This window comes from Neomonachus schauinslandi, chromosome 8, assembly GCF_002201575.2.
Source record: "Neomonachus schauinslandi chromosome 8, ASM220157v2, whole genome shotgun sequence".
Lineage (NCBI taxonomy): Eukaryota > Metazoa > Chordata > Mammalia > Carnivora > Phocidae > Neomonachus > Neomonachus schauinslandi.
In genome coordinates, this window is record NC_058410.1 from 74,025,470 (window position 1) to 74,051,293 (window position 25,824).

The 25,824-nt window shown below is 37.8% G+C and overlaps 1 protein-coding gene across 2 annotated transcripts in view; it reads right to left on the reverse strand.

Annotated features, from left to right (window-relative positions):
* Positions 1-798: 798 nt before the first annotated feature.
* Positions 799-25,824, reverse strand: part of LOC110583104 (cytochrome b5 reductase 4) — an 84,665-nt gene continuing 59,639 nt past the window's right edge. Inside the window, exons 11-16 of one of the 2 annotated variants that reach the window (XM_044917325.1) lie at positions 20,361-20,501; positions 18,742-18,894; positions 15,829-15,979; positions 15,431-15,517; positions 6,051-6,215; positions 799-1,325 (exon numbers count right to left, since the gene is read on the reverse strand). In XM_044917325.1, coding sequence (XP_044773260.1) covers positions 1,271-1,325; positions 6,051-6,215; positions 15,431-15,517; positions 15,829-15,979; positions 18,742-18,894; positions 20,361-20,501 — 752 coding nt within the window. In that variant the 3' untranslated portion in view covers positions 799-1,270. The remainder of the gene's footprint in view (positions 1,326-6,050; positions 6,216-15,430; positions 15,518-15,828; positions 15,980-18,741; positions 18,895-20,360; positions 20,502-25,824) is intronic. The other variant, XM_044917326.1, reaches the window with a different exon arrangement.

Below are 25,824 nucleotides of genomic sequence, written 5' to 3' on the forward strand. Positions count from 1 at the left end.
TCCTGCTATCTTTTTTCTTAACATATATTGCATTATTTGTTTCAGAGGTACAGATCTGAGATTCAACAGTCTTACACAATTCACAGCGCTCACCATAGCACATACCCTCCCCAGTGTCTATCACCCAGCCACCCCATCCCTCCTACCCCCCACTCCAACAACCCTCAGTTTGTTTCCTGAGATTAATAATTCCTCTTATCAGTGAGATCAGATGACACATGTCTTTCTTTGATTGACACAGTAACTTTTCTTGATGTCCTTTGCTAAATCCCAGTCAGGGAAGGTACTTGAAAGCTGCAGGCAGCAGCGGAGGCGGGCCAGGGGGGTGGGGGAATAAATCGCCCACACAGCAGAGCGCAGGAGGGCGCCCTGCTGAACTGCCAGGTGTGCGGGAAGCAGCCGGGAAAGGTAGCATTTAGGACACAGTGTGCCTCTAGATGGGCTCAAAAAGAACTACAGTTTAACCCATTCCAAAGCACCAAATGATTATTTTAGGTCATGGGACCAGATGCTACACTTTCATGATCCTTCCTGACACCTCTAATTTTGGCTAGGAATCAAAAGAGTTAAGATTCTCTTTCACTCTCTGACACATCTAATCCAAAACTGCCTATGTGAATGTCTCCAGAATCTTATATTGTTGCCTTTTAAATTCCCCTTAGACACAGGGGGGGATATTGTTGCACTCAAACACATTTCCACCACAAGAATTAAAAAGTACTTATACTTTTATTCTACTCTGTATCAGTGCCACACACACACACACACACACACTCACACACAAAATGGATCACTTAATAAGTTATAACATTCCATGTTTTAAGAGTAATACAAGGACATAAACGATCATTTCCTGAGTTAACAGTGCAATGTAAAATTTAATCTGTATTGCTAATAAGACATTTTACGGCATAGAAATGTGATCAAAATGATCATTTACTTTATCATGTCATAAAACACAAGAGCTTACTGTAGAACAGTGATACACTTTAAATGGTAAGGAAGTTTGTGACTCATCACAAAAGATTCCTGTATGGACTTGTTGCCATGATAGATTCCAGGTCAGAGATCAGTAGTAAAATAAGTTATGGTACAAAATAAAGTCAACAAGTCATCTATACTGAAGGAACAGTTGATTTCATTGAAGAAACTGAAACCTGGATTCTAGCTGACCTTTTAGTTAGTATGTACAAAAATGTGCTCTTAAAAAATCCTAAGTAATCACAAATTTAGACAAAACAGTTGAATAAAGGACAATGACAGCTCTTCATTATGCTGTAAAACTATGGATCTCATCTTTGGAAAAGTTCAGATCATGCAGCAACCTGAAAAACAAATACAAAGGACATGTTTCTTTGGGAAAATGTTTAAAAATAAAGAAGTAAGATCAAAGTTTACCATCATAAACATAGTATTTTTTCATTTTCCCCACTTAGCATGTACTTTCTAAAAAAAAAAAAACCCACAATTATCACTTCTAAAAAACTAATAATCATTTCTTGATATCATCAAATATCTAGTCAGTGTTCAAATTTTCAATTGTCTAATAGATGCCATAATTTTTAAGTTTGTTTAATGCCAATTTAAAGTCTACCCATTGTGATTGGCTGATGTCTTTTAGGTATCTTTTGAGCTACAATATCCCTTCTCTCTCTTTGTCCTGCAATTTCTTTGTTGACAAAATCAGATTTCTATGTGTTGAGCCTCCCAGAGACTTCATTTTGCTGCATCTTTATGGTGTACTTTAATAGCACATAATACCTGACTACCTCTCTTTTTGAATGCTAACAACCATTGGTGATCTACGTACACATCCATTAGTTCATTAGGGACTAAAGTTGGTGACACCTACTATAATTCTTTCTTTACTTATCAGCTAAGGAATTCTATAGAGAAAAACAAACTTCTGCTAATTTATTATGTAGTTACTCAGTAGTATAGCTCATACAGAAAAGGCAGAATAAATGCATGATATTTTCCCCCCCTTTATTCACCAGTTTTCAAAGTAAGGAGTTGATCCTCCTAGCATTCTATCTTCATTCTCCTAAACTGAACAAGACAAGCATCTGATTCCATATGATTTCACTCACGTGGAGTTTAAGAAACAAAATGAACAAACAAAAAAGAAAAAAAAAAAAACAGACTCTTGAATACAAAGAACAAATCAGGGGTTGCCAGTGGGGATGAGATGACATAGATAAAGGGGACCAAGAGTACACTTATTGTGATGAACACTGAGTAATGTACAGAAATGCTGAATCATTATATTGTATGTGTGAAACTAACATAACACTGTATGTTATAAAAAACAAAAAATTTTGCTGAAAACAAAAACATTTATTTAGTACTCACTATATGTAGTCACTGTGCTAAGCATTTCACATGCCTAAACATTATTATTTATTCCCTTGTACAGATGAGTGCACTAAAGCTTGGAAACATTAAGTAATTGGCTCTAGGACACCCGATTAGTGATTGCAAGATGACTGTGAGTGGTAGAGCTGGGATTCAGATTCATAAGTTAGCAGCTTCTAGACATACACACATATTCAGACAAAATAACAGTATGGCATAGGAGCCCCAGGGCCAACTTGGTGCAACAGTCAAGCCTCTCCCTGGCTGAACTCATCCCACCTGTCCAGCCACGCTCACTGTCCCTCATTGGCTAGTGGCTTCACACTGGCCACACCCGTCTCGTCTTTTGAATACCTGCATCCTCAAAGCGTCTGCTTGTTCCTCTGCCTACCCTACCCTTCTCCACCTCCTCTGACTGGCAACATTTTGGCCATCACTCAGAGAACAAGTCTTTCTCAGCATGCAGCTCCTCTCTCTCCAATACACTACCCCTAGGTAGAAGTAAACTGCCTCTTCCTGAATTTTCATAACACTTCGTTTTTACCTCTCGTAAGAGTGTTTATGATATTCTGAGTCATATTTTAGTTACCAGTGTGTGCAACTGTTTCCACCACTAGATAGGGTGGGCCTCGAGAGCAGAGACTGTTTTATTTATCTAGGTAATAAACAAGTGGGTATTCAGTAAACGAAAGCACCTTTACTGAGCAAGTAATTATCTTGCTCTTTATATTAAAATAAAATCCATTTCTGAGTCTTTCTCTGTTACCATATCATACAAATTTAACAAATTTTCACCAAATATGGAGAGTATGTTTGATATGGTTATACATACATAGCAGACATGAGATTAACTTTGGAGGGCCTTAGGGAGTGGGCATCACAGAGTCATTTTTCAGGACAGCAAAAACTATGATATAGTAAGAGATCAAAGTAACTGCCAAGTAAGAGATACACCACATCCATTAAGATGGTCAAGGCAAGGAAATCAAAGAAATGAGTCTTAAATTAGATGTCACAAGGGCAGATGTTATGAATTGCAAGTACAGGCACTCTTCAGAGATATTGTGGATTCAGTTCCAGACCACTGCAATAAAGCAAATATTGCAAGAGGGCAAGTCAAATGAATTTTTTGTTTTCCAATGCATATAAAAGTTATTTTTACACTATAGTCTAGTAAGTGTGTAATGTCATTATGTCTAAAAAAAAAATGCAATGGCATTATGTCTAAAAAAAATGTAAAAGATCTTTGCCTGCCTTATTTAATTAAAAAATACTTTACTGCGGGGCACCTGGGTGGCTCAGTCGTTAAGCGTCTGCCTTCGGCTCAGGTCATGATCCCAGGGTCCTGGGATCGAGCCCCGCATCGGGCTCCCTGCTCAGCGGGAAGCCTGCTTCTCCCTCTCCCACTCCCCCTGCTTGTGTTCCCTCTCTCGCTATATCTCTCACTGTCAAATAAATAAAATCTTTAAAAAAAAAAAAAAAACTTTACTGCTAAGAAATGCTAACCATCATCTGAGCTCCCGGCAAGTTGTAATCATTGATTGTAGATCACCGTAACAAATGTAATAATAATGAAGAAGGGTGAAATATTGTGAGAATTACTAAAATGAGACACAAAGTGAGAAAATGCTGTTGGGAAAATAGCACCGATGGACTTGCTCGATGCAGGGTTGCCACCAACCTTCGATATGTTAAAAAAAAAAAATGCAGTATCTGCAAAGCACAATCAAGTGAAGAGCAGCACTGAAACGAGGTGTGCCTGTACTGATGTGAATCAGGCTACAGCTCACAAGGCAACTCCATGCAGCATGTTCGAAGGTGAGCAAAAGCAGGGATTCATAGATGATGATCAGGAACACTCCTGAGCAATCCTAGGCAAGCCAGCTAGTGCAGCACGGAAAGATTGGCCCTGAGGTAACGCTGAGAAACTAAAGCTGTAGAGATTATAGTCAATTTTAAAAATGCAGACATACTAGGATCTTGGCTCCCTTCTATTCAATTCCACACACACCGAGGCTCCAGTGTGCAAGGAAGTGGGCTAAGCCTTGCACGTAATGAGAACGAGAAGGAAGAACCCACAAATAGCCCATCATTCATGGGAGAAAACAACCCATTTCTTTAGGAGGCTGGACAAAGGATTCTTCCTCAGTCAGTTAATTGTGCTAAGTGGCCTTAAAGACAGTCTCTTTCAATGCTGAAGAGTTTATGATTCCCATTATTTCAAAGCATTATTATGCTGCAATCTATAAAGCAAGCATTAAGATACATCTAAAATAGCAGCGTCAATAAAGTTGAAGAATGTAGCTCTCAGCCTTTTTCTTTTTGAAAAATTATTTTACTTCAAACCATAGTTAGTCTTCACTATAATTTTAATAGTTTTGTTTTAACTTTGAAAGATTAAAAGAGCTTAAATTGTAATATTTTTAAAAAATTTTGAGAGTACTTAAACAAAAGAACATTTCTGAAGGTATTAAAATCCAGAAATAAACTTAAATTTAATTAAAATACTTTTAAAATGCAACATGGAAAGAAACATTTCTCAATGTCTTTATTTACTGAGGTCAATCTTTTTTTTTTTTTTTAAGATTTTATTTATTTGACACAGAGAGAGAGATAGCAAGAGAGAGAGAAAGAGAGTAAGAGCACAAGCAGGCGGAGCGGCAGGCAGAGGGAGAAGCAGGCTTCCTGCATGAGTAGGGAACCTGATGCGGGGCTTGATCCCAGGACTCTGGAATCATGACCTGAGCCGAAGGCAGCAGTCGTTTAACCAACTGAGCCACCCAGGCGCCCCGAGGTCAATCTTTTTCTTAATTAAAATTAAAAATAAAAAAGCAAGAGAGAAAACTATCCAGGAAAATGTTAGGTTTAGTCATATATCAAAAACAAGGAAAAACAGGGCATTTAAGGCAGTCATATTTTAAAATCACCCAGACACCCAATAGTGGCTACATTTAACGAAATATTTTATTTTTATTTATTTTTATTATTTATTTATTTATGTTTTATTTATGTTATGTTATGTTATGTTAGTCACCATACAGTATATCATTAGTTTTTGATGTAGTGTTCCATGATTCATTGTTTGCATATAACACCTAGCACTCCATGCAGTATGTGCCCTCCTTAACACCCATCACTGGGCTATTTTAAAGTGTCATTTTAGATTTAAATCAGAGCAAGGTGAATTTCAAATAAGATGAACACCACCACTGATGTTTCATTATCCAGAGTCAACTCTCAGTCTTTGCTTATTTATGTTCCAGCCTCTCCTTCTGTCTTACTGTCTGGCTTTCAATCACTATAATTTACTAGCTTTTGCCTAGTTGCAGAGAATGAAGAAAAGTCAAAAGCTACAATGAGATGAACAGTGCTTATTAATTCCTATATGTTATAAAGCTTTGGTGGAAGAAGAGGTTGAATCCAATGTCCCACCTAAGACTGTGGCATCAAACTTGTGAATATGTATCCATACTGCAGGTCATTAGCAGAAATCATCACTCACATCTAACTCCATGCATAAACCTGGCCTCCAACCTCCTTCCTGCATGAAGGTTAAAAACTTTACTGTTTTCTTAGACTGTAACAGACTATTGCAGTGTCGGTTTGTATGAATGGGAAGAACAGAGGGCTAAGTCAATTGCTTTTTATGGAAGATTTGCATAGAGTATTCTTTTCCCTACCACATTGCTACTCACCTTATTCCTTGTTCTGTGAATGGTGTTGGTCCACAAATGCAGATGAGGACTCTGGAGTTGTCTAAACTTCTTTTCAAAAATTGAGAAAGAAGAGCTGGTGAAATGTATCCCCGTTTGCCATTCCATTCAGAAGTAGGTGCTGAGAGAACAAATTCAACATCAAATCTAGAGAAAAGAAACATTTTTTAAAAGTCTATTATTTTAAACATATTCTTAGCATGTTTCAAGTTCATGAAAATGTTTTCTTTTTTCCCCCTAGAGAACAATTTAATACATTAAGATTGATACACTTGCTAGAAAAGCACTAGAAAAGATTGGAAGCAAAGATTTAACAAAAACATACAGGTAAATCCATATTTACTAAGGATTAGCTTTTGCTATGGATAAGAAGAGTAATCTGGCATTATTTACTGAATTCACTAGATAGAGAGTTCCAAGGGATCTCAGAGAACTCCACATTTCTATTAATAATCTGCTTGTATAAATCACAGTACAGAGCAATTCAATGACATGTACGTTTTAATCTCCGACCCGAACCTCTCCAATGAGTTCCAGACCCAAGAGAGCCTATTTGACTTCTTACTATTGCTGTCTCAACCGCTTCAACCTCAACTTATGACCTCCCTACCCCACACCTGATGTTATCCTTGTGAATGGTGACATAGAACTTGGTTGCCAAAGCCAGGAGCCTGGGATTTATCCTGGGGACCTTTTCTGCCTCACCCCCCATAGGCACACCCTCACCAAACCCTACTTGTCTCAGTCTTCACATGCTGCCCATCCTCTTTCTTTCTGTCAATGCTTCTACCATCCCCCACTCTTCACTTCTTAGCTCAAGCATCATTTCCACAGGGGGAAGCACTGCAGCCCATCAGCCCTTTGTTACATGTGTTGGAGAAATGTCTTTCTTTCCCTTTTCTTCAGCTTGTAAATATGTGGTCATCAAGATGACTATTCTATGAATGTCCACCTTCCCCGTTAGATCATGAGCTCCACGAGAACAAGGGCCATGTTTGCTTTGGCTGTCAATGCATCCCTAGCAGCCAACACCCAGGAGTCACTCAAGTACTAAGAAACCACACATATGAAAGAAAAAGGAAAGATACAGAATTAAAATGAGAAAGAAGAACATCAAACCAAGTTTCACAATATAACTACAGGCCATTTTTTCCCCATAGTTCTGTAATCTGTTGAGTGAACTGCTGGTAAAGAATCACAGTAAATAAAAAATTTCATGTTGTACCTGCTCTCCGATGTAGCAAACACAATTCTTACCATTTTTAGTAGCATCAGATCAAATGATTTTCTACCGTTTCCAGTGAATAACTGAGATATTTTCTCAAGACTAGCAGAAATGAATCATCCATTAATGTCAATCTTAAGAAAAAGCAGATGTGAAGTTTCCCTTGTGAGGGCGCCTGGGGGGCCAAGGACCAGAATGGAAACAAGATGGGGTCGGTGCTGCGCCCCTCACATCGCTGGGCTGCAGCCGAGTTATGCTTCCCAAAAACTGGCACGAAGCACAGTGGACCAACTCAGAGTGCCTGCTGGGGATGAGAAAACCAGTCCTACCTCTCACCCAGATGCCAGCCTCTAGGTCTTATTCGTCCATTTGTAGGACAAGGTAGGAGAACTCTGTGATCCCTATTCTAATACTCTGATTTTATATTTAAGAACCCTGTAGAATTATGTTTATTTCTTACCTCTGAGGCTCCCATGTAGTTTTAGCAGCACTCTAATCTACTCTGTACAAAAGAGCTTCCCCAAAGACTTTCTTTCACTAACTGATTTTTCCTTGCTAGCATGTAAAATTAAGATAGTTTTAGGTAATTCTAGAATATCGTATTTGTTTACTGCTCCATGAGGGCAGGATCCTTGCCCGCCTTATTTAATACTGGACCCAGGCTTGGCTTGAGGTAAGTGTGCAAGAATACCTGATGAATGAATAAAGAAATGTATTTATAAAGAAGCCATACTGATCAAAAATAAAAACTGCACTTAGAAGAATAAAAGTCATATGTTGGCATCTATGAAATCACATTAAAAAATGTATGTGAATTCGTAAGTACATTTTTCTGGGAAGATCCATATAACCTTTGAACAGATTATCAAAGGAGACCCAAAAGCAGGTGCAGAACTACTATCTTAAGACATTTCCAATTACACATAGACAACTGGATAAAAGATAGCAACTGCCTTGCTAAATTAAAAATAAAAAAGTGTCTCCCCTGGCTCTATTTCCAACAAGTCTGTCACTGGAACAAAACTGCGAAGATACATAAATCAATAGCGGTGTCCCTCTCATCTGAAAAAATTCATAATTTTCCTTTACTGAGATGTTTAAAAAATAAAGCCTATTATTGGCATACTTTCTGCAGGCATCTACTAAAGGGTGGTAAATAACTGAGATCCTTACATAAATGATGTAAACTTCTCATGCATTTCACATTTATTCACACAATGGTCCCTTGGCCATAACTTTTGGGCACTCAATGGAAAAAGTGAACAGCCACATGAATGCAATTTTTAGGGATATTGTGAAGAGGCTGCTACCTTGCTTATCCCCTTTATAGGACTAGAAGAGCTTACACTGGAGTAGAAGCCATGCCAAGTTAAGACTCAAGAATAGTTAAAAGAGGGACTCCTTTTTACCCAATCAAGACACAGATGGTTACTATGGAATCCTCTCTTCTGGATTATTCTGAAAGGCCAACTTACCATCTGAAACAATTATAGCCTTGAGGCATAAGGGTAAATGTTCTGAAATTCCTTCCTGCCCTATGATTTCAAAATGCAGGGAAGGACTAGAACTCTTGAAAACGTTACCTGAAAATAAATTAGGTAATCCATAAAGTGCAAAGCAACAAAAAAAGAGAGTGAAGACAGAGAAAATAGACCTGCTTCTGGAAAAGGCCCGTGTGTTCTAAATGTCAGTGGAAGTAAATATGCTTGTGAAAAAAGTTCTTTTAGAGTAGACTGATAATGATCTGAGATGACAAATCTTGACATACAAATGTATTCATTCAGTCTAAATCCTATGCAGAGCCCACAGTCATCCAACAACCGAGGTCCTCCTCCTTCAGCCAATCAGCTTCTGAAACCTACCTCCTTCACATTTCTTACACACGTCCCCTACCTTCCCATTTTACTGCCACAACTCCACATTAAGCCCTTAGATCTCTTGTCTAAAATACTTCCCTAATGCCCTCAGCCCGAATCTATCTGACACATCACTGCTGTATTAGTTCTCCTAAAAACCCAGATCCCATCTCAAAACTTTCTGCTTACAAAGCTTCTGTGATTTGTCACTGCCCAGAAAATAGTATTTCAGGGTATCCAGGGCCTAGATTTCTCTAGATAAAGAAAAATATTAGATTATATGGTATTTGTCTTTCTCTATGTTCTCTATTTTGTTTGCCATTATACAACTGCATCTGTGTTGTTGCAAATGGCAAGATTTCATTCTTTTTTGTGGCTGAATAATACCATATGATTTCACTCATACACAGAATTTAAGAAACAAAACAAATGAGCAACGGAAAAAAGAAGAGAGAATGAGACGAACCAAGAAGCTAACACTTAACTATAGAGAACAACAGGTGGTTATCAGAGGGGAGGTGGGTGGGGATGGGTGAACTAGGTGATGGGGATTAAGGAGTGCACTTATCATGATGAGCACTGAGTCATGTACAGAATTGTTCAATCACTATACTCTACACCTGAAACTAACAGAACATGTTAACTATACTGGAATCAAAATTAAAAACTTAATAAAAAATACTAGAAACAGCAAGAAGACTTGCTATTTGCTCACAGGAAAACTCACAAACTAAACTCACAAAATAAACAGCTAGGGATTAAAATTTGATAAAATATATATATTATGGAAACACTTCTCAAAACGAATCTGATGAAATACTAGTGTTCTTCCTGATGTTAATGCTAATCCATGAGAAAAGGCTAACCTATCAAATGAGTTTGGGACTACTGGGTTAAGAAAAGTTAAATAGATTTCTTCAAAATTTCTCAAAATCTTGAATATGCTAATTTCCAGCAAATCTTCAAGAAGGTAATATAGTATACATTCTTTCTCAAACTTTTTATTCACAGAGCCCTTTAGAAGGGAACACATGAATATTTCAAAAAACACATTCCAAGAAACACACCATTTGAGGGACATCTGGGAGGAACAGAGTGCTTAAGGGTCCAGATTAGGGGCCCACATATCTGAGCACACCACAGGCTAGAGAAAAAGGGGCTCGGGCACATTTTTCAATTTACTTGTGCCTCTGAAGTCATCAGCTTTTGCTATCTCAAGTGGACTGAAACACTGCTAGTCCTGATGCGGAAATTAGAGTACAGAAACAGAGCCAGTCATTATCTACAGAGCCTGTCAGTAATAAAGGGAGATGAGCTTCCTTTCCATGTGGCTGGAGCTTTCCATGCCCACTTTGTACACACTTATTTGATACACGAATTATACTTAAGGTCTTCCATTCCCTGATTTTAATCTACCGTTTCTTCGGCTGCAAAACAAGAAGATTCAAAGTGATCACCACTAAGATTCCTTTTAAATAGATCTAATTAATGGTTTTATTTTTGCAGTTATTTCACATTGTTCTCCATCATGCACTGTATATAGTCCAATGAAACTGGACTGTGCTCTTTTGCTAAATGCTGAATCACTCAACATACTGGCCCTCGTGGCTTTTTGCTCCTAAAATCCTGTTACCCAAATTCCTTTTGCTGTTCACAGAAATGCTAATTGCTTCCCAAAGCCCAACTCCAAAGCCCCTTCCTCCACTGAAGCTTTGCCATCCCCACCCTCAGAAAAGCAGATCCACTCTTTCCTCTTCTTAGACCTCTATAACATAGGATTTGTTCCTCTCAAGGTACAGACTTTACAGTTGCCGCTGACCCTCAGAACTTCTCCACCACTAGGGTATTCTTACTCACTCTGCATCTTTTCCCAACATTAAGCACGTTTTGCAAATAGTGAGCACAGAGACATGTGAAGTGATGCAAGTGATCCACTGGTGCCTATAACGGGGTACACAGTCCTCTGTCCTCTGTGCCCCACTCCTTTGCTGCTTGGAATCCCTTTCCCTTTCTCTTTCCCTTATGCCCTAAACATTAACCTCATCCTTTCTAAAGGAAAAATAAGGACACTAACATATTAAGTGTGCGGGGTACAATATTCTGTGCTGGGTACTTTACCTTGCTAGAGGCTATTTGTCAAAATATATCAATAGCCTTGGTATTCTCTGATCTGATGATTCTTCTGATGAATTTTTATCCTGTATAGAGAGGTACAGAACAACTTCTGATCACTATGCCAAATAGCAGGGGATTGGTTAAATAAATCATGGTATGCTTACATGACTGAATATAACGCAGCTATGAAAAGTCATGGTACAGTGCAGGTTTTCCCAACTGGCACTACTGCCATTTGGGGATGGATATTTCTTTGTAGCGAGAGGCTGTCCTGTGTGCTGTAGGAAGTTAGCAGACTTCCTGGCCTCTACTAACTAGATGCCTTCCGTGGTGAGGATAAAAAAATGTTCTCAGACAAATGTTCTTCGGTTCCGCCGAAGTCATGGCAGGGGGTGGGGACGGGATGGGGGGAGTTGAGGTGGCAGCAAAAATTACTCCAGATGGAGAACCACTGGTTTAAAGTATTCTATACACAGAATAGGCATAATACACTAAGTAGAAAATATAGTTATAAAACATATAGTCAGTATGACTACATTGTTTAAAAAATGCAAAACAAAAAGATGAGTATGTATACGTGCACACGTGTTTGTGTGTCAGATAGAGACAGATAGCTTTACTAAAAGAAGGTTATTTTCTCCAAAAATGACTGCTCTGAAACTAAAGGAAAACATTTGTTACATTTATATATTACAAAATGTTGCCCACAAGACAATCTCGTTGTCAAGCTATCCCACCCCTCAAAAATCATTCTGCAAAAGCTGAGAACTCACACAGCTAGGGCATTCTGCTGGGATGGGACCTCATGCATAACACCGTTCAGTAGTCAAGAGAAAGATAAGTGAAATTTAATTTGCATTCCAGTTTACATAGTAATTAGCTACATCTACTACCATACATATTTGCCTTCTGTTTTCTCTCAATTTTCTTAAGAAAAATAAATGTGTGAGATTTTGCTAGATCTGAAATGTTGTGAATGGAGTCTTAACTACTGGAGTTAAGAGTCAAGTGTAATAACATACTTGGACAAAATTCAAGTAAGCTCTTTTCTGCTCAAATTTTATACTTAATGGAGGGGCTCCTGGGTTGCTCAGTCGTTAAGCGTCTGCCTTTGGCTCGGGTCATGATCCCAGGGTCCTGGGATCAAGCCCCGCATCGGGCTCCCTGCTCCAGGGGAGGCCTGCTTCTCCCTCTCCCACTCCCCCTGCTTGTGTTCCCTCTCTCACTGTGTCTCTCTCTGTCAAATAAATAAAATCTTTAAAAACAAAAAAAAATTTTTTTTTTTAAAGATTTTATTTATTTATTTGAGAAAGTGAGAATGAGAGAGAGTACATGAGAGGGGGGAGGGTCAGAGGGAGAAGCAGGCTCCTCGCTGAGCAGGGAGCCCGATGCGGGACTCGATCCCGGGACTCCACGATCATGACCTGAGCCGAAGGCAGTTGCTTAACCAACTGAGCCACCCAGGCGCCCAAACAAAAAAAAATTTTATACTTAATGGAAATTTGATTGAAATAGAAATATCCCAAAAAAAGTTCTTATGATATACCTGTGTTTTGCACAATTCTACTGTTTAGCAATGGGGGTAAATGAAGAGATACATTCCATGGACTGCATTAGAAAATAAACCAACACAGTATCTTGTTCACTGTACCCCTGTATATAGGCACATGGTAGAAGCTCACATGTATTCAGTGAATGAATGTTACAAATATGCTAATTCTGGGCTTGGCAGTTACATATACACTACCTCATTGACCAAACAATTCTATGATGTAGGTATTGATATCCCTATTCTACAAATGGACAAATCGAAGCCTTAAATGCTAACTGAAATACAGATGTGACTAACTAAAATAACCTTATATTAAATCTGAACTTTTACTTTCCTTTTTTGTATGGGACTCAATAATCAATAGTGCTACAAAACCCATCTACAAACTTTTATGGCTAGCTTTCTCATAAAGCCTCAGAATATGGTAACATTGCTGATAAACACTCCAAAGCCATCTCTACAAGCACAGCCTTTCTGTTTTCCAATGAGGGCCCAACAGGAGTCTCCAGGGAGCATACGTTATACAACGTTAGATGTCAGTGCCAACAGAGTGCCTCATGCAAGGACAGCTATGTCTCCGAGAAGAGGAAGGAGGAGGTCAGTGAGGGGAGAGAGAGAAAGGGAGAGAGAGAGAGAGCACACACAGGAGTGAGAACGGAGAGCAAGAAGAGAAAGAAGGAGAAGAGAGAGGATAAAGGCAGGCCAGAAGTCAGAACACTAGCACTTCTCTCTGCAAGGCACCAGTTAGACCAGTCACCGAGATGTGAAAAAGGGGTCTTGCCTCACCTTCAACACTCCAGCCTATGTAATCCACCAACCCAAATTATGTAGACCAAAACAAAACGAAATGAAATGAAACACACTGTATATTCAGAGGCTGTCAACACATTTCTTTATACCAAATACTTCTTAAATCAAGTTTAACTCCTATTGGAAGACTAAATGGACAATGTCTGTTCATTCAAATAATGGTAAATGCATCTTCTTGTACAAGGAAACAATCTTAAAAAATAAATTTGTCAAAACACTGCCAGAAATACTTTTTTTAAAAACCTAAAGTAAAAAAGCCTAGCTATGCTGTTTAAATTATTTTAAATATTTGGTTAGGAAAACAGGAGCTCACACAGTTAATACAGAAACAAAACACAGGTAGGTAGAGTTCTTCTAAACCACAATTCAGATATCTTGAGGTAGGGCTTCCCAGTTTTCAAGGCAGTTATACAGTCTTCTCTAATCCTCACATTACAGCCTTATGAAGTAAACAGGAAATATGTCATTATTTTATTTTGAAGATAAAGAGGCCCAAAGAGCTAAGTAATTTCTGAATAAGTTCCAAGCTAGTGAAGAGCAGAATGAAAACTCAAAATTAGGGCTTTAGGCTTTTTGATACATGCTGCTTCTAATTTTCCACTTTGAAAACAGCAAAAAAGACACTTGTAAACCCAGGAATTTGTATTTCTCTAAACCATGCTCTAAACTGCCATATAACTACCTAAATAATAGTAAATGCTCTCAGAGGTTTATGGTTTAAGTATGTAAGAAGACTAAATACTTCAAGGATAAATAAGTTCAGGTCGTCCTTAACTTGTGAATGTTATTTATGAAGAGAGAAGGAAGAGGAGGATGGAGGAAAAGCCAGAGGTGGCCAAGCATTCCCTTAGCTAGGATGCTCAGAAAGTATGCACAAGAAACGGAGCCCCTGAACAGCTGAGTTTCTGACGTCTTTAACTCTAACTTTCAAAAGGCCTAGAATTTTATCTGTAGTGTACGATCCTCAGCGTATTTACTTCATGTATTTTGTGTGAAGTCCTTATAGAGCCCCGAATTTCTTAAAAATAGCTCTAGAAATGCTTTAGAAAGTATGACAGCTAGTCCAATTCACTCTTCTAAACAATTCCTTTAAAATTTCCTACCACTTTTAAATCTGCTTAGGGCACATGGGGCACACGGCCATTTCAATTATCTTATTTCAGCTGGCTGTGCTAGGGCTTTTTTTAATGAAACAGATTCCCATGCTCTTTCATTTTACCACAGTTTGGCCTGACTCAAGCTTTTCTCTACTGCCTATCCCAGCAGTTTCCAAGGTGCGCACTGAGGACCACAGCCATTAATCAGTGTTAACGTAAATAGACAAAAATAAAGAAAATCTTAAAATCTTAACAATGTATAAGGAAGCCCCCATCTTGAAGTCACAATGGACATTAGCATACTAAAGGCACTAAGAAATTCTGTACTAAAGAAAAATACTTATTTTTGCTTAGTCCATCTCATCACATTTATTTGATCTGTACCCACTATAACAAGAAAATCTTGAATTATCAAATTGGCTATACTATGTCATTTTCAATGAAACCCAACTCAGTATAAGTCACACAAACGTAAAGCCCAGTATACATTTTATTGATACATATATGATGTCATATTAATCTTATTGAACAGTATTTCTTTGGGGGAAGGGAATTAACATTGCTTACATTGAAAGAATTACTGATTAGCTTATTTTGTCTTTGAAGGAGCTTCCTGGCCAATTAAAAACTCCAATCAAAGAAGATAAGGCCTAGACTGACTACACATTTTTGAATATTGAAATGCAGAGCTAACACCAGTTTAATACCTTTTATCTTTAAATGCTAATTTCTCCAACTGGCTTCTCCAAATTATATCATCCTCTGTTTTATTGAAGAACATCAGCTTCACTTTCCTTAAAAGAAAAAACAACAACAACTCAAAAAGAACTATTTCGATTATATTAAACACACGCATGAAAGGAAAAGTCTAAACGTAAAGTGGCATGAAATGTTTTTTTAGTGCCAATTAGGTAACCAAAAGTATCAAAAATAAAAGAATCAAGTTAGTAAAACAGCTAGGACTGGAGGGCATCGGGTAAGTCATGGTAAATGAGGGAATGAGAATATGTCTATTAAGGTCCACTGAGTATTTAATTAATTTAGAACACCTCATACTAATCTAACAGCCTCACAAAGGACAGTAATTAAAGATAAAATTACATACCTGAGACCGGGTATGTTAGTCAAAGCATAATTCAGTATTTTAACCATTGGTGTGAAGCCTGTTCCAGCTGCCAATAAAAAGAGATCTTCTAATTCTCGGAACTGGGATATTTTAAAATTGCCCTCAGGATTGCTTACGGAAACAAAATCTCCTAAACAATGAAATACAAACTAAATCAGAAAAAAAAAAAAATCAGGGAAATGGAGATTAAGCTACTTGAATTTAGAACACTGATGAGTAACAGGGTGAATGTATAACTTTCGGACTACAGCTTAGTCTTTAAAATGTATAAGGAGTTTTGGGAATACTCATTAAGCCCCCAAGTATACTCGGATTACATCATTCTAACCAAATTAATAATGGGGCTTTATTATACTCATTTCCCATAATTATTTTCCCAAACCATCTGGAGTCTCTAATTTACAAAGTAGTGACAAGTATTTAAGTATCAGTTATCAGTAAAGAACTGATTGCTAAACTAAATTATAAGCGCCTCAAAAGTAAAGTCCATGTATACCTGCCTTGCACAGTACAAGGTGGAGAATATATAACTCACTACTTTCGTATTGATTCATAGCCAGAGCAATAAAACTAGGAGAGAAAACTGAAATAGCAATGTATTCTACAGTCACGTGTTAGTAAATGTGCTAATGTCACCTCCATTAAATCTTTGAAAAAACCTATGATTAAAACAACAGCTGTTCTGAATTTAATGCCTATAAAAACAAAGACCAGAAACTGTACTTAGAGCACGTGACTTCTCAATCTAGAATAAGAATATTTGCAAAAAATCATTTGCAGTGCATTTGATATAATCACTATGTACCACCACTCATATAAGAGAACTGCCTTTAGGACATTTCAGAAATTTCCAATGTAATTTTTAAAATAAAAAAAACAAAGTTAAACATTTTAAAAACAATTTCAAATACTTTGATTTATTTTTTTTCAATGCTCATAAATTTTCCTTCTTGTCCATAGCAGGATAGCAAGAATCTTGCAGTAACTGATGAATTAAGTATTGGAAAGGAACAGAAGCTCCCTGTTCTAGTTCAAAAGGACCATAAGATCAGAATATCTTCACGAAAAAGTGAGCTGGCTGTTTACTGGCGATGCCTCAAAGAATGAGGCTAACTTGAATATTTTGTCAGCAGTCCAGTCTTTCCAATGTCAGAAAACTGATTAGACTCGGCAAGGGACCTGATTTTAATCGAGTTCACAAGATATTAAAGTAGGCCTACCAGAACAGCAATTGACTTACAGAAGGCTATCTGCACCTAGCGACCTGAACCTTACATACCCCACCCGAGGCATCTCATTCCCAGTATCAGAACATTTGGAAGGCCAAAATAATCATAAAAGAGTTGCTTGGTGAACATGGAATTGAAACAAAGAAGTGGATAATTTCATAGGGCAGCTCATGTAGGCCGTGATGAGGCTTCACGAGTTATCACTACCAAGCCAGTATGTCACCCTCTAGGTGACACAAGTATTTGCGCTATGTCTAGCTCCCCTGGATGAAGCTGAAAAAACACTGATCTTGTTCTTTGGGCTTTCCTTTTCCATGCTCCAGGCTAATTCTCCACCCTGCTCTGTTCACACAATCTCTATAAATAGGGTATAATAACATGGGTTCAGTTTCCACATGCTATATTACAATCATGCGTCAGTCTACCACAAGATGATAGTCACCTTCGCTACATTTGCAGGCATTCCAAGATTCTTTAGGTTCACATTTATATTCAGTACTTTGATTTATGTAATCAAAGAGGACTAATCACATCCATCATGTAAAGACTGGCTTAACTTTCAAAATGCAACAAATTTTATTTCCAAATTTTAGTGATCTACTTCACGGGTACTCGATGTTACTGCTAAAGCTGTGTTAGAAATGGGAAGAGCACTTTTACTGTTAAACAAAAGGCAGTGAAAAGTTGCAGATGCAGAAAATGGAACAGAAACAGGAACAGGGGTCTTGACATCTTAATAGATGTCATTATAGTCTTTTTATTAGTTCTTTCAAAGTACATTTATTGAGACCCTATTATGTGCCAATTGCCATGCTAGGTATGGGAACTACAAAGATAACACAATCTTTACCCTCAAAGTTCTGTAAAGAAGGAATATTATTCATTCCTATCCTAGAGCTATGAACAAAGTGTTAGTTACTGAGGGGTTCAGGAGAAAGGAGGCTTCATAAAGGACATGATATTTTGTTTCGGTCTTTAAAAAAAAAAGGCTACCTGACAGGTAGAGAAAGGGGTGATAGGCATCCTATATGAGGCACCTGCATGTACCTATGAATGAGGATGATAAACTTGTGGAACTCTGAGTAGTATTCACACAAGTAGTTACATGGAGAGATGAAGCTGGAGAGATCAGGAAAGTCTGTGCTGAGACATAATGACATGCAGAGGACTTAATCAGTTAAGTAATGGACACCCATCAGAAGTTTCAAAGCTGCAGAACAACCTGATTAAATCTATCCTCAGGATACCTTGGAAATGCAGATAAACAGAAAGAGAAAGACACAGTTAGAGGCAACTGAGAGAGACAGAGGTCATGAGAGAAATGATGGAGTCTTGATCTGAGAGGGTGGCAGAAGGGATAGAAAAGAATGAGTAAAAAGTGACTAGAACTTAGTGGCAGACAGGACTGGGAGGGCAAAAATGGAGTCAAGAATGACTCAAGCCTGCAGACTGGGTCCAGGACGAACAGTGATGCTGTAAATAATAAAAATGAGGAATGTGGGAGTAAGGATAGGTCGGGTGGGACGAAGAGAACATGACTTCAGTTGTAGACATGTTGAATTTCATTATTTCATGGACTCCCACATGTAGATAACTAGAAGACAGTGTATGTAACATGTGATCCAATCTAGAACACAAATGAGGTTAAAAAAAGAATACTAACCAATATGAAGATGATCAAGCTCTGGTGTGAAGAGTCCAGCAGGATAGATTTTGATCAAAAAGTAGATGTATTTATTGTTGAGAAGAACTGGTTCCTTGAACTCTGAGAGTAAGAAATCAGATACAGGTGTATATGGCTTCACAATTTCAGTACCTAGAAAAAGTCATGACAAAGAAATTCAATTCTAAAAATCTCCAAAGCTCTGAATAATGATCAAACATACTAATTTTATGATGCTATCAGTACATATTTAAAACTGTACATCTAATGTATATATAATTCTAAGTATATTTTCTATATATAGTATGTGTGTGTGCGTAAATATATCCCAAGCCTATGCATGCCAAAATAATTTACACAAATCAATACTTTACACATCATATAAACAATGTATTTTTATTAAGTGTGGCATAAGATGATAGGAATTTATGGTAATAAACTTAGACAACCATCTGTTCTATCAGGATATAAACTTTGTAATGGGCTACAAAAAAAAGGCATCAAAAGTTTACACAGAGATATAAGAAAGTACTTACATAATAATTTTAATTATGTACCAAATTTTAAACAATGGGTACTGATGGCCACGGGGATCATTTGGGTTGAGAAAGGGAAGAATTTCACTTTACTTTATATATTTTGAATTGTTTTAATGTTTTGAAATATGTTACTTTGGCAACTGAAGGAAAAAATATTAATCCAACTAGCTCTAAGAATATAATATTAAAAAAACAGGATAAATTTAATAAGAATTCATGTTATATTTTTAGCTAGCCAAATTCCACAGAAAGAGGAGTCACCACAATTGAAAAGACCAACATCTTCTACGTGGCTCCTTGACATATACAGAATTAATCTACCTGTAAATTCTAATCCATTGACAGTAACTGCGCTGGGGAGCATACCAGCTATTGAATGACACCTGGCACTGGTGACGATGAAGGGAGGAACTTCCTAGAGCTGTGGTGGTATGTTGTACCGACCAAGTCCTGGCTGGCAGTTGGCTAGACTGACTGCGGGAAACACTGAGAACTTATGTGAGAATGTGGCCTTCTGCAGCTTTGAAAGGCCAAGAAAATGTTAGACGTGGCTAAGAAGAGCATTTAAAACAAGTACATAAGGTAATTTCAGGATGAAAACGAGGGGAAAAAAAAAAAGGAGTATCTTTATAGAGCTGCTTATCCCGGTGGCAGATGGAAGGAAATCATTTATAATCATCCACTCCTTTTGAATTTTATAAATTCAACTCCATAAATGACACAAGCAGACGTGGTTATTAAGAGATACCGGCATGTGTTTCTAGTCGTTTCCCCTTACAGGACCACTTGGGCACTCCCTCACCTCTTCCCTTGAGGGTTCTGTGAGGAGTACATTTCAGTGCTGGTGGAACTCTCTCTCCCCGACTAGTGGCAGGGTCTTTGCCCCCCACACGCTATGGTGTGGCTATGGCTCCAACACGTTGGAACGCTGCGTCTACAAACCTAGAACTGGGCTATCACTCACTCAGCTGCCAGAAACATGTATTAAGAACCTAAACGGGTACTTCCTAAAAGATCAGTACTGATTTGGAACTGCTTTTAAATAAAGAAAATGTTTCCCCAAAGCCTCTATTACCTTACCTGTAATAGTTAGCTTGAGGTAAACATGTTGCCCAACTGGCACCTGAAGATGAGTGCTTGGTGGTAGCATCAGGCAGAAAAGCTTCGTATCATGAGTAACACCTTCCTTGGAAATTAACTGGCACTTTCTGTAGTACAAACCTAGAAAGCGATTCATTTTCTCTTATCGATGAGTAAATTAAATAAGAAGTAACACCAGACCCACTAAGTGAAAGCAGAGATTCAGCTTCAACGCTTTCGGAAGCTTGAAATTCACTAAAATGCCTACGCACTTTAAAAATTCATCAGTAGTCTGAAAATCTTACAGTTGGAATTTCATTTTATTTCCTGAGATACCTATTTTCTAAAACCTGCCAGTACTTCTGTAGGTTGAAAAACAAACTATTAAGTGAGTCTTATTTCCTCATATCTAATTATAGCATAGTAAAAGCATTACATTTTAAGAAGTTAAAACCTAATTTATTTCTTCATAAATTCACTTTTTAAATAATTTCATCTTTTAAGCTGATTACTCACAGCTATATAACTACATTACAGATGTGAAAAATATTTGGTAATCAAGAAATCTACATTCTAAAGTCTTTTCTTACAGCGTGGCCTTAAAATTCAAGTATTTAAGGTTTAACAATATTAGTACTATGAAATAATTTTGATAAACGCAGGAAAAATAAACACTCTATTTCTCTATGTTGTGTATAAATTATAGAACATTTTAACTGTCAAGAAATGATTAAAACAAAAAAAATAAAATTTTATGTTTAAGGGTGTAAGTTTTCATTACCTGGAAAATTAATTTAAATGAAAAATGAAAATTCCCAGTTTGTGCTACTAATATACAAATAAATAAAAAGGAACAAACTGTTTCCATAAGTACTGAAAATATTTAAAATTAATATCCCAAGCTCAGGAAATATATATTATTTGTATACAGAGCAAGAGAATACTATTTAAGTTAGAAGAACTTGTTACAGAAATTCTGAAAGCATTAATATTTTCACTTACAAAACTCTTGTGGACATAAACAGCATGCCAGACTAGACTAATGATACTGGTTTGTTTTGTTATTTCCTGTCTTACAAAACAGCATTTACAGAGATGGAAAGGAATCAACTCTGATAATGTATTTCTTAACCTAATTATTTTCACTTTTTTTTTTAACCTAAAAATATTTAAGTACAGATTTACTCCAGATTATAGGAAAAGTGAAGGCCCAACACTTAATAATCAATGGTTTGTGGAAAATTAAAATTCACTTATAATCCTAAGAAATCATTTTGGGTATGGTTTCATCCAACTTCTCTTCTTCCCTTGTCCCTTCGGGCCCTAAAGACCCTGGTCACTAAATCTTTCCACCTGCCCCCCTGGTAGCTCAGTACACACATAAATTTAGAGTGCAGCATAACACACCAAAACCAAGGGGCATTACTGAAGTCACCTCATTCTAGTGCCAAGGCATAGCTCAGACCAGATTACAGCTAAAGGAATCACTGTAAAGTTATCCTAGAACACCTAATCCAGTATTAGACTAACAAAGGATCAATGGACATAGGCTCATCTAGAAGGAGAAATGAAGGTTCAAATGATCTCCTTGTCTCTTCCTTTCTGGGACCCAGAGTGAGAACACAATCAGAGACCCACATACTATATGTCTAAACATGTAAAAGTTATAAATCAGATGAATAACAGTTAAATAAAATATGTACTTTGCTGTACCTTGAAATATACCTTCAAAATGTCCTAGAAGGTTAGGTTCAAATTCAGGATTCTTGAACTCCTCAGAGTTCTATGCAGGAAGATGGCAGAGGGATGAGAGCCCCCCCGCCACCCCCTTCTTCTCTCACCTCAGGCTCTGCCTGATACTGAGTGGAGCTTTATGCAGGTGTGGACACACCAGCCCATATGTTTAAGTTCATCCTCTTGCTTTCCTCATAAACAGCCTTGGCCACTCCTTGAATGCAAGTGAAGTTGGGGCCATTTGAGCAGGAATTCTGGGTTCCAGATACCTAGCGTGCAGTTGTTGAAGGAAAGAGGGTGAACTGAGGTGGACATTTCTTGGCCTTGCATACTTCTCATCCTGTGGGAGGGGTGTGACCAGAAGAGAGGAGGAATTCTCTAAGTCTGGCGTCCAGGGCAGGGTCTGAGGGTCTTTAGTGCTCTCTTACAATGACACTGAATGCATGCCCTTCTGAAACCGTTACTGCTGGCTGAAAAGGTTCATGTTCTGACTTGACAATTTCAACTCTAGCATTTGCCAGAAAGGATTTGCTGCAGGAGGTATGCATCTCCTCAATTATATTTCAAACACAATGAAAGCCCGGGTTACAGTAATTTACGGACACTTCTTTTTAAGTTCATAGAGTATTCTTGCTATTTAACACCCAAAAGATAATTTCAACATCTTGCCTATAAGTCTGCCATAATTTCAAAGAACATCCAGGTTCTAAAAGTTTAGGAAACACTAAAGACAGTTTTCATCTTTTAATTACACCGAGGAGAGAGACGGCACAGACAGATGGCCGTGAAATATATGAGGAGAAAAGACCAGAAGGAGACAAGCTGGCTACTTCAGGCTGCACGGTGCCATTATTTGTCAGGTTTTTGGCTTTGTAAGCATAAATAATTATACAAGAAAATGAGAAACTGAAATAAATATAAGATGGTGAAAGAGAAGCATAAGACAAAAAAATTTCTGTCCCAAACACCTAACTTCTCTTATTAACATACATATGATATTACTCAGGGTAATACTGAAATACTAAGGATAATATGATTAATTTGGGCATACTCTTTTCTTCTGGCTGAAAAGAAACTGTATTTTTCCTTCTAAAGAACAGAATTTCACAAGGCTCAAGTCTAGACTAAGCCTTCAGTGGGAGAGAGAACACAAAGAGAACCCTGGTTACGAGTCCACACTGCCTTCCATCTGGTCTTCAATTCCTACTTGAACTTAGTACACTTTTAAAGCACCTATCCACTCTTACTTTCCCTACTGGAAACAGAGGCTTAGAGAAGTTAAATAGCTTGTGCAAGGTCACAGAGCAGCTCGAGAAGATGTGGGAAGAGGCAAGATGGGATTAGAGTTTCTTGTTCCAGTTCATCGGCTTTGTTCAAAAAGTGAGAAGCCACTGTTCTAGACTAGCTTATGGTTTGGTGTCTTCCTCCCTGTTCTAACCATGTCAGTTCAAGCACAAATACTTATAGATTATCCCTCCATCCTTTACAACTTCCTACTAACTATTTAATGTACAGATTAAGGAATCAGTTCAGCAAGTCAAGATTCATCCCAGGTGTATCTCTTCTTGAATATTCTCATTCTCTACTATTTTCATCAACCACACTTTTTCTTAGCACTCATTACTACTTTTGATCACCTAAATGTCATTTACTTACCTCCTAATTTGCAATCTACCTTTACTCATTTATTCCTCCAAGATCTTCCTGAACCAATGTAGGGCAACCAATTAGTGGGACCACACACTTAAAAATGCAGTCCATGGAAAAGAAACAACCCCAAACATACTAACATCTATAATAGTTAAAAACATATTTATGTACATACCTAGATATATCCACACAGAAAAAAACACAACCTACAGCCATTCAATACAATAGACATTCCACTCAGAATCTGTCATAGTTCATATAGCAGGGGCCAGGATGATTTAGCCTTGCTAGCTATTTCTACGAAGACAGTGATCTTTTTTTTTTTTTTTAAGATTTTATTTATTTATTTGAGAGACAGAATGAGAGAGAGAGCACATGAGAGGGGGGAGGGTCAGAGGGAGAAGCAGACTCCCTGCTGAGCAGGGAGCCCGATGTGGGACTCGATCCTGGGACTCCAGGATCATGACCTGAGCTGAAGGCAGTCGCTCAACCAACTGAGCCACCCAGGCGCCCGAAGACAGTGATCTTGATGAGCAATGAACCTGACTGCAGGGATGATATCCAGAACACTTGAGTATAAACTATTTTCAAGCACTGTACAAATGTTTAACATTTTGACTACTGATAAAATAATTCAAACTTATGAAGTTATTAGAATATCTTCCTATACTGAAGATACAACAAAGTTGGAATATTACTCTTTTTTTTTTTTAAATATTTTATTTATTTATTCATGAGAGACAGAGAGAGAGAGAGAGGCAGAGGGAGAAGCAGGCTCCCAAGGAGCAGGGAGCCCGATGCGGGACTCGATCCCAAGACGCTGGGATCATGACCTGAGCCGAAGACAGACACTCAACCATCTGAGCCACCCAGGCGCCCGGAATATTACTCTTAAAAGAATTATATAACTGCACTTATTTTGTTGTTTTTAAAAAATTATTGATGCTTTTCACTAATTTTGATAAAGCTTCCACTTAATCTCTAGTAGTTTAAATATCCTCACTCAAACCACTCTGTATATATGAATAAGAACACACAGGCTGCCTGGGTGCTTCAGTCAGTTAAGCATCTGACTCTTAATTTTGGCTCAGATCATGATCTCAGGGTCATGAGATCAAGCCCCACGTTGGGCTCTGTGCTGGGTGTAAAGTCTGCTCAAGATTCTCTTTCTGTCCCTCCCACCCCATTCTCTCTCTCTCTCTCTCTTAAAAAAAAAAAAAAAAGAATACATCCACAACTTGTCTTCAAACACTAAGGATGATAAATAACTGTGGATACATGTCTATTCATATATTAGAATAAAACACAATGAAAGAGAATGCTCAAAGACTGAGAATTCTCATACATAATTGTTAAATTAGTATTATCAAATCAACAGTAAAGCACAGATTCCTTTTTGTTTTAGCTATTGTTAAAAATATTCCTAAAGTTATAAAGATGTTTTACTACCTCAGACTGATGGGAACTGAATCTTCCAAGGTGAGGATTTTGTGGAGTTAAACATAGGAGAAAGGCAGCCCTTTCTCCAAGACTAGATTCGATGGAGTCTTAGACCAACACACCATTTAGCAAGACTGTCACTAAATTTGAACACCTCTATACCTATCACCTTTCCTCTCCTGTTCTGTAACTAATAATGCAGCCAACACTGTACATTCAAGTGCCTGAATCACCTGAATTCTAAGGTTTTAAACTTGTTCCATTTTATCTTTTAATTCAGTAAATAATTTCTTTCTCAGTTAGAGTCTGCCCCATCTACTCTGTGTTTCTTCAGATTTCACATTTGGGCCATTCTAACAGAGACGAAAAAAGACAGCAAGAATGCCAAAGCATTGTATGGTTACTGAGTATGCAACAACTTCACGTGTGCTGGGCAGAGGAGAGAACTGAAGAGAACAAAGCACAGGGAAGTTTTTCTTTGCTACTTGCAGTACTTCTTCATTTCTAGTAATTTTGAATGCTTATTTTAGGCAGCAAAGAAACATGGATGGATAGGCAAAGATTGGGGAGAGGTGTGGGCTGGCTCTTCTTACACCTGCAAGATGGTCTAGTCCATGGTGAGCAAGCAGCTTGCCTGCAG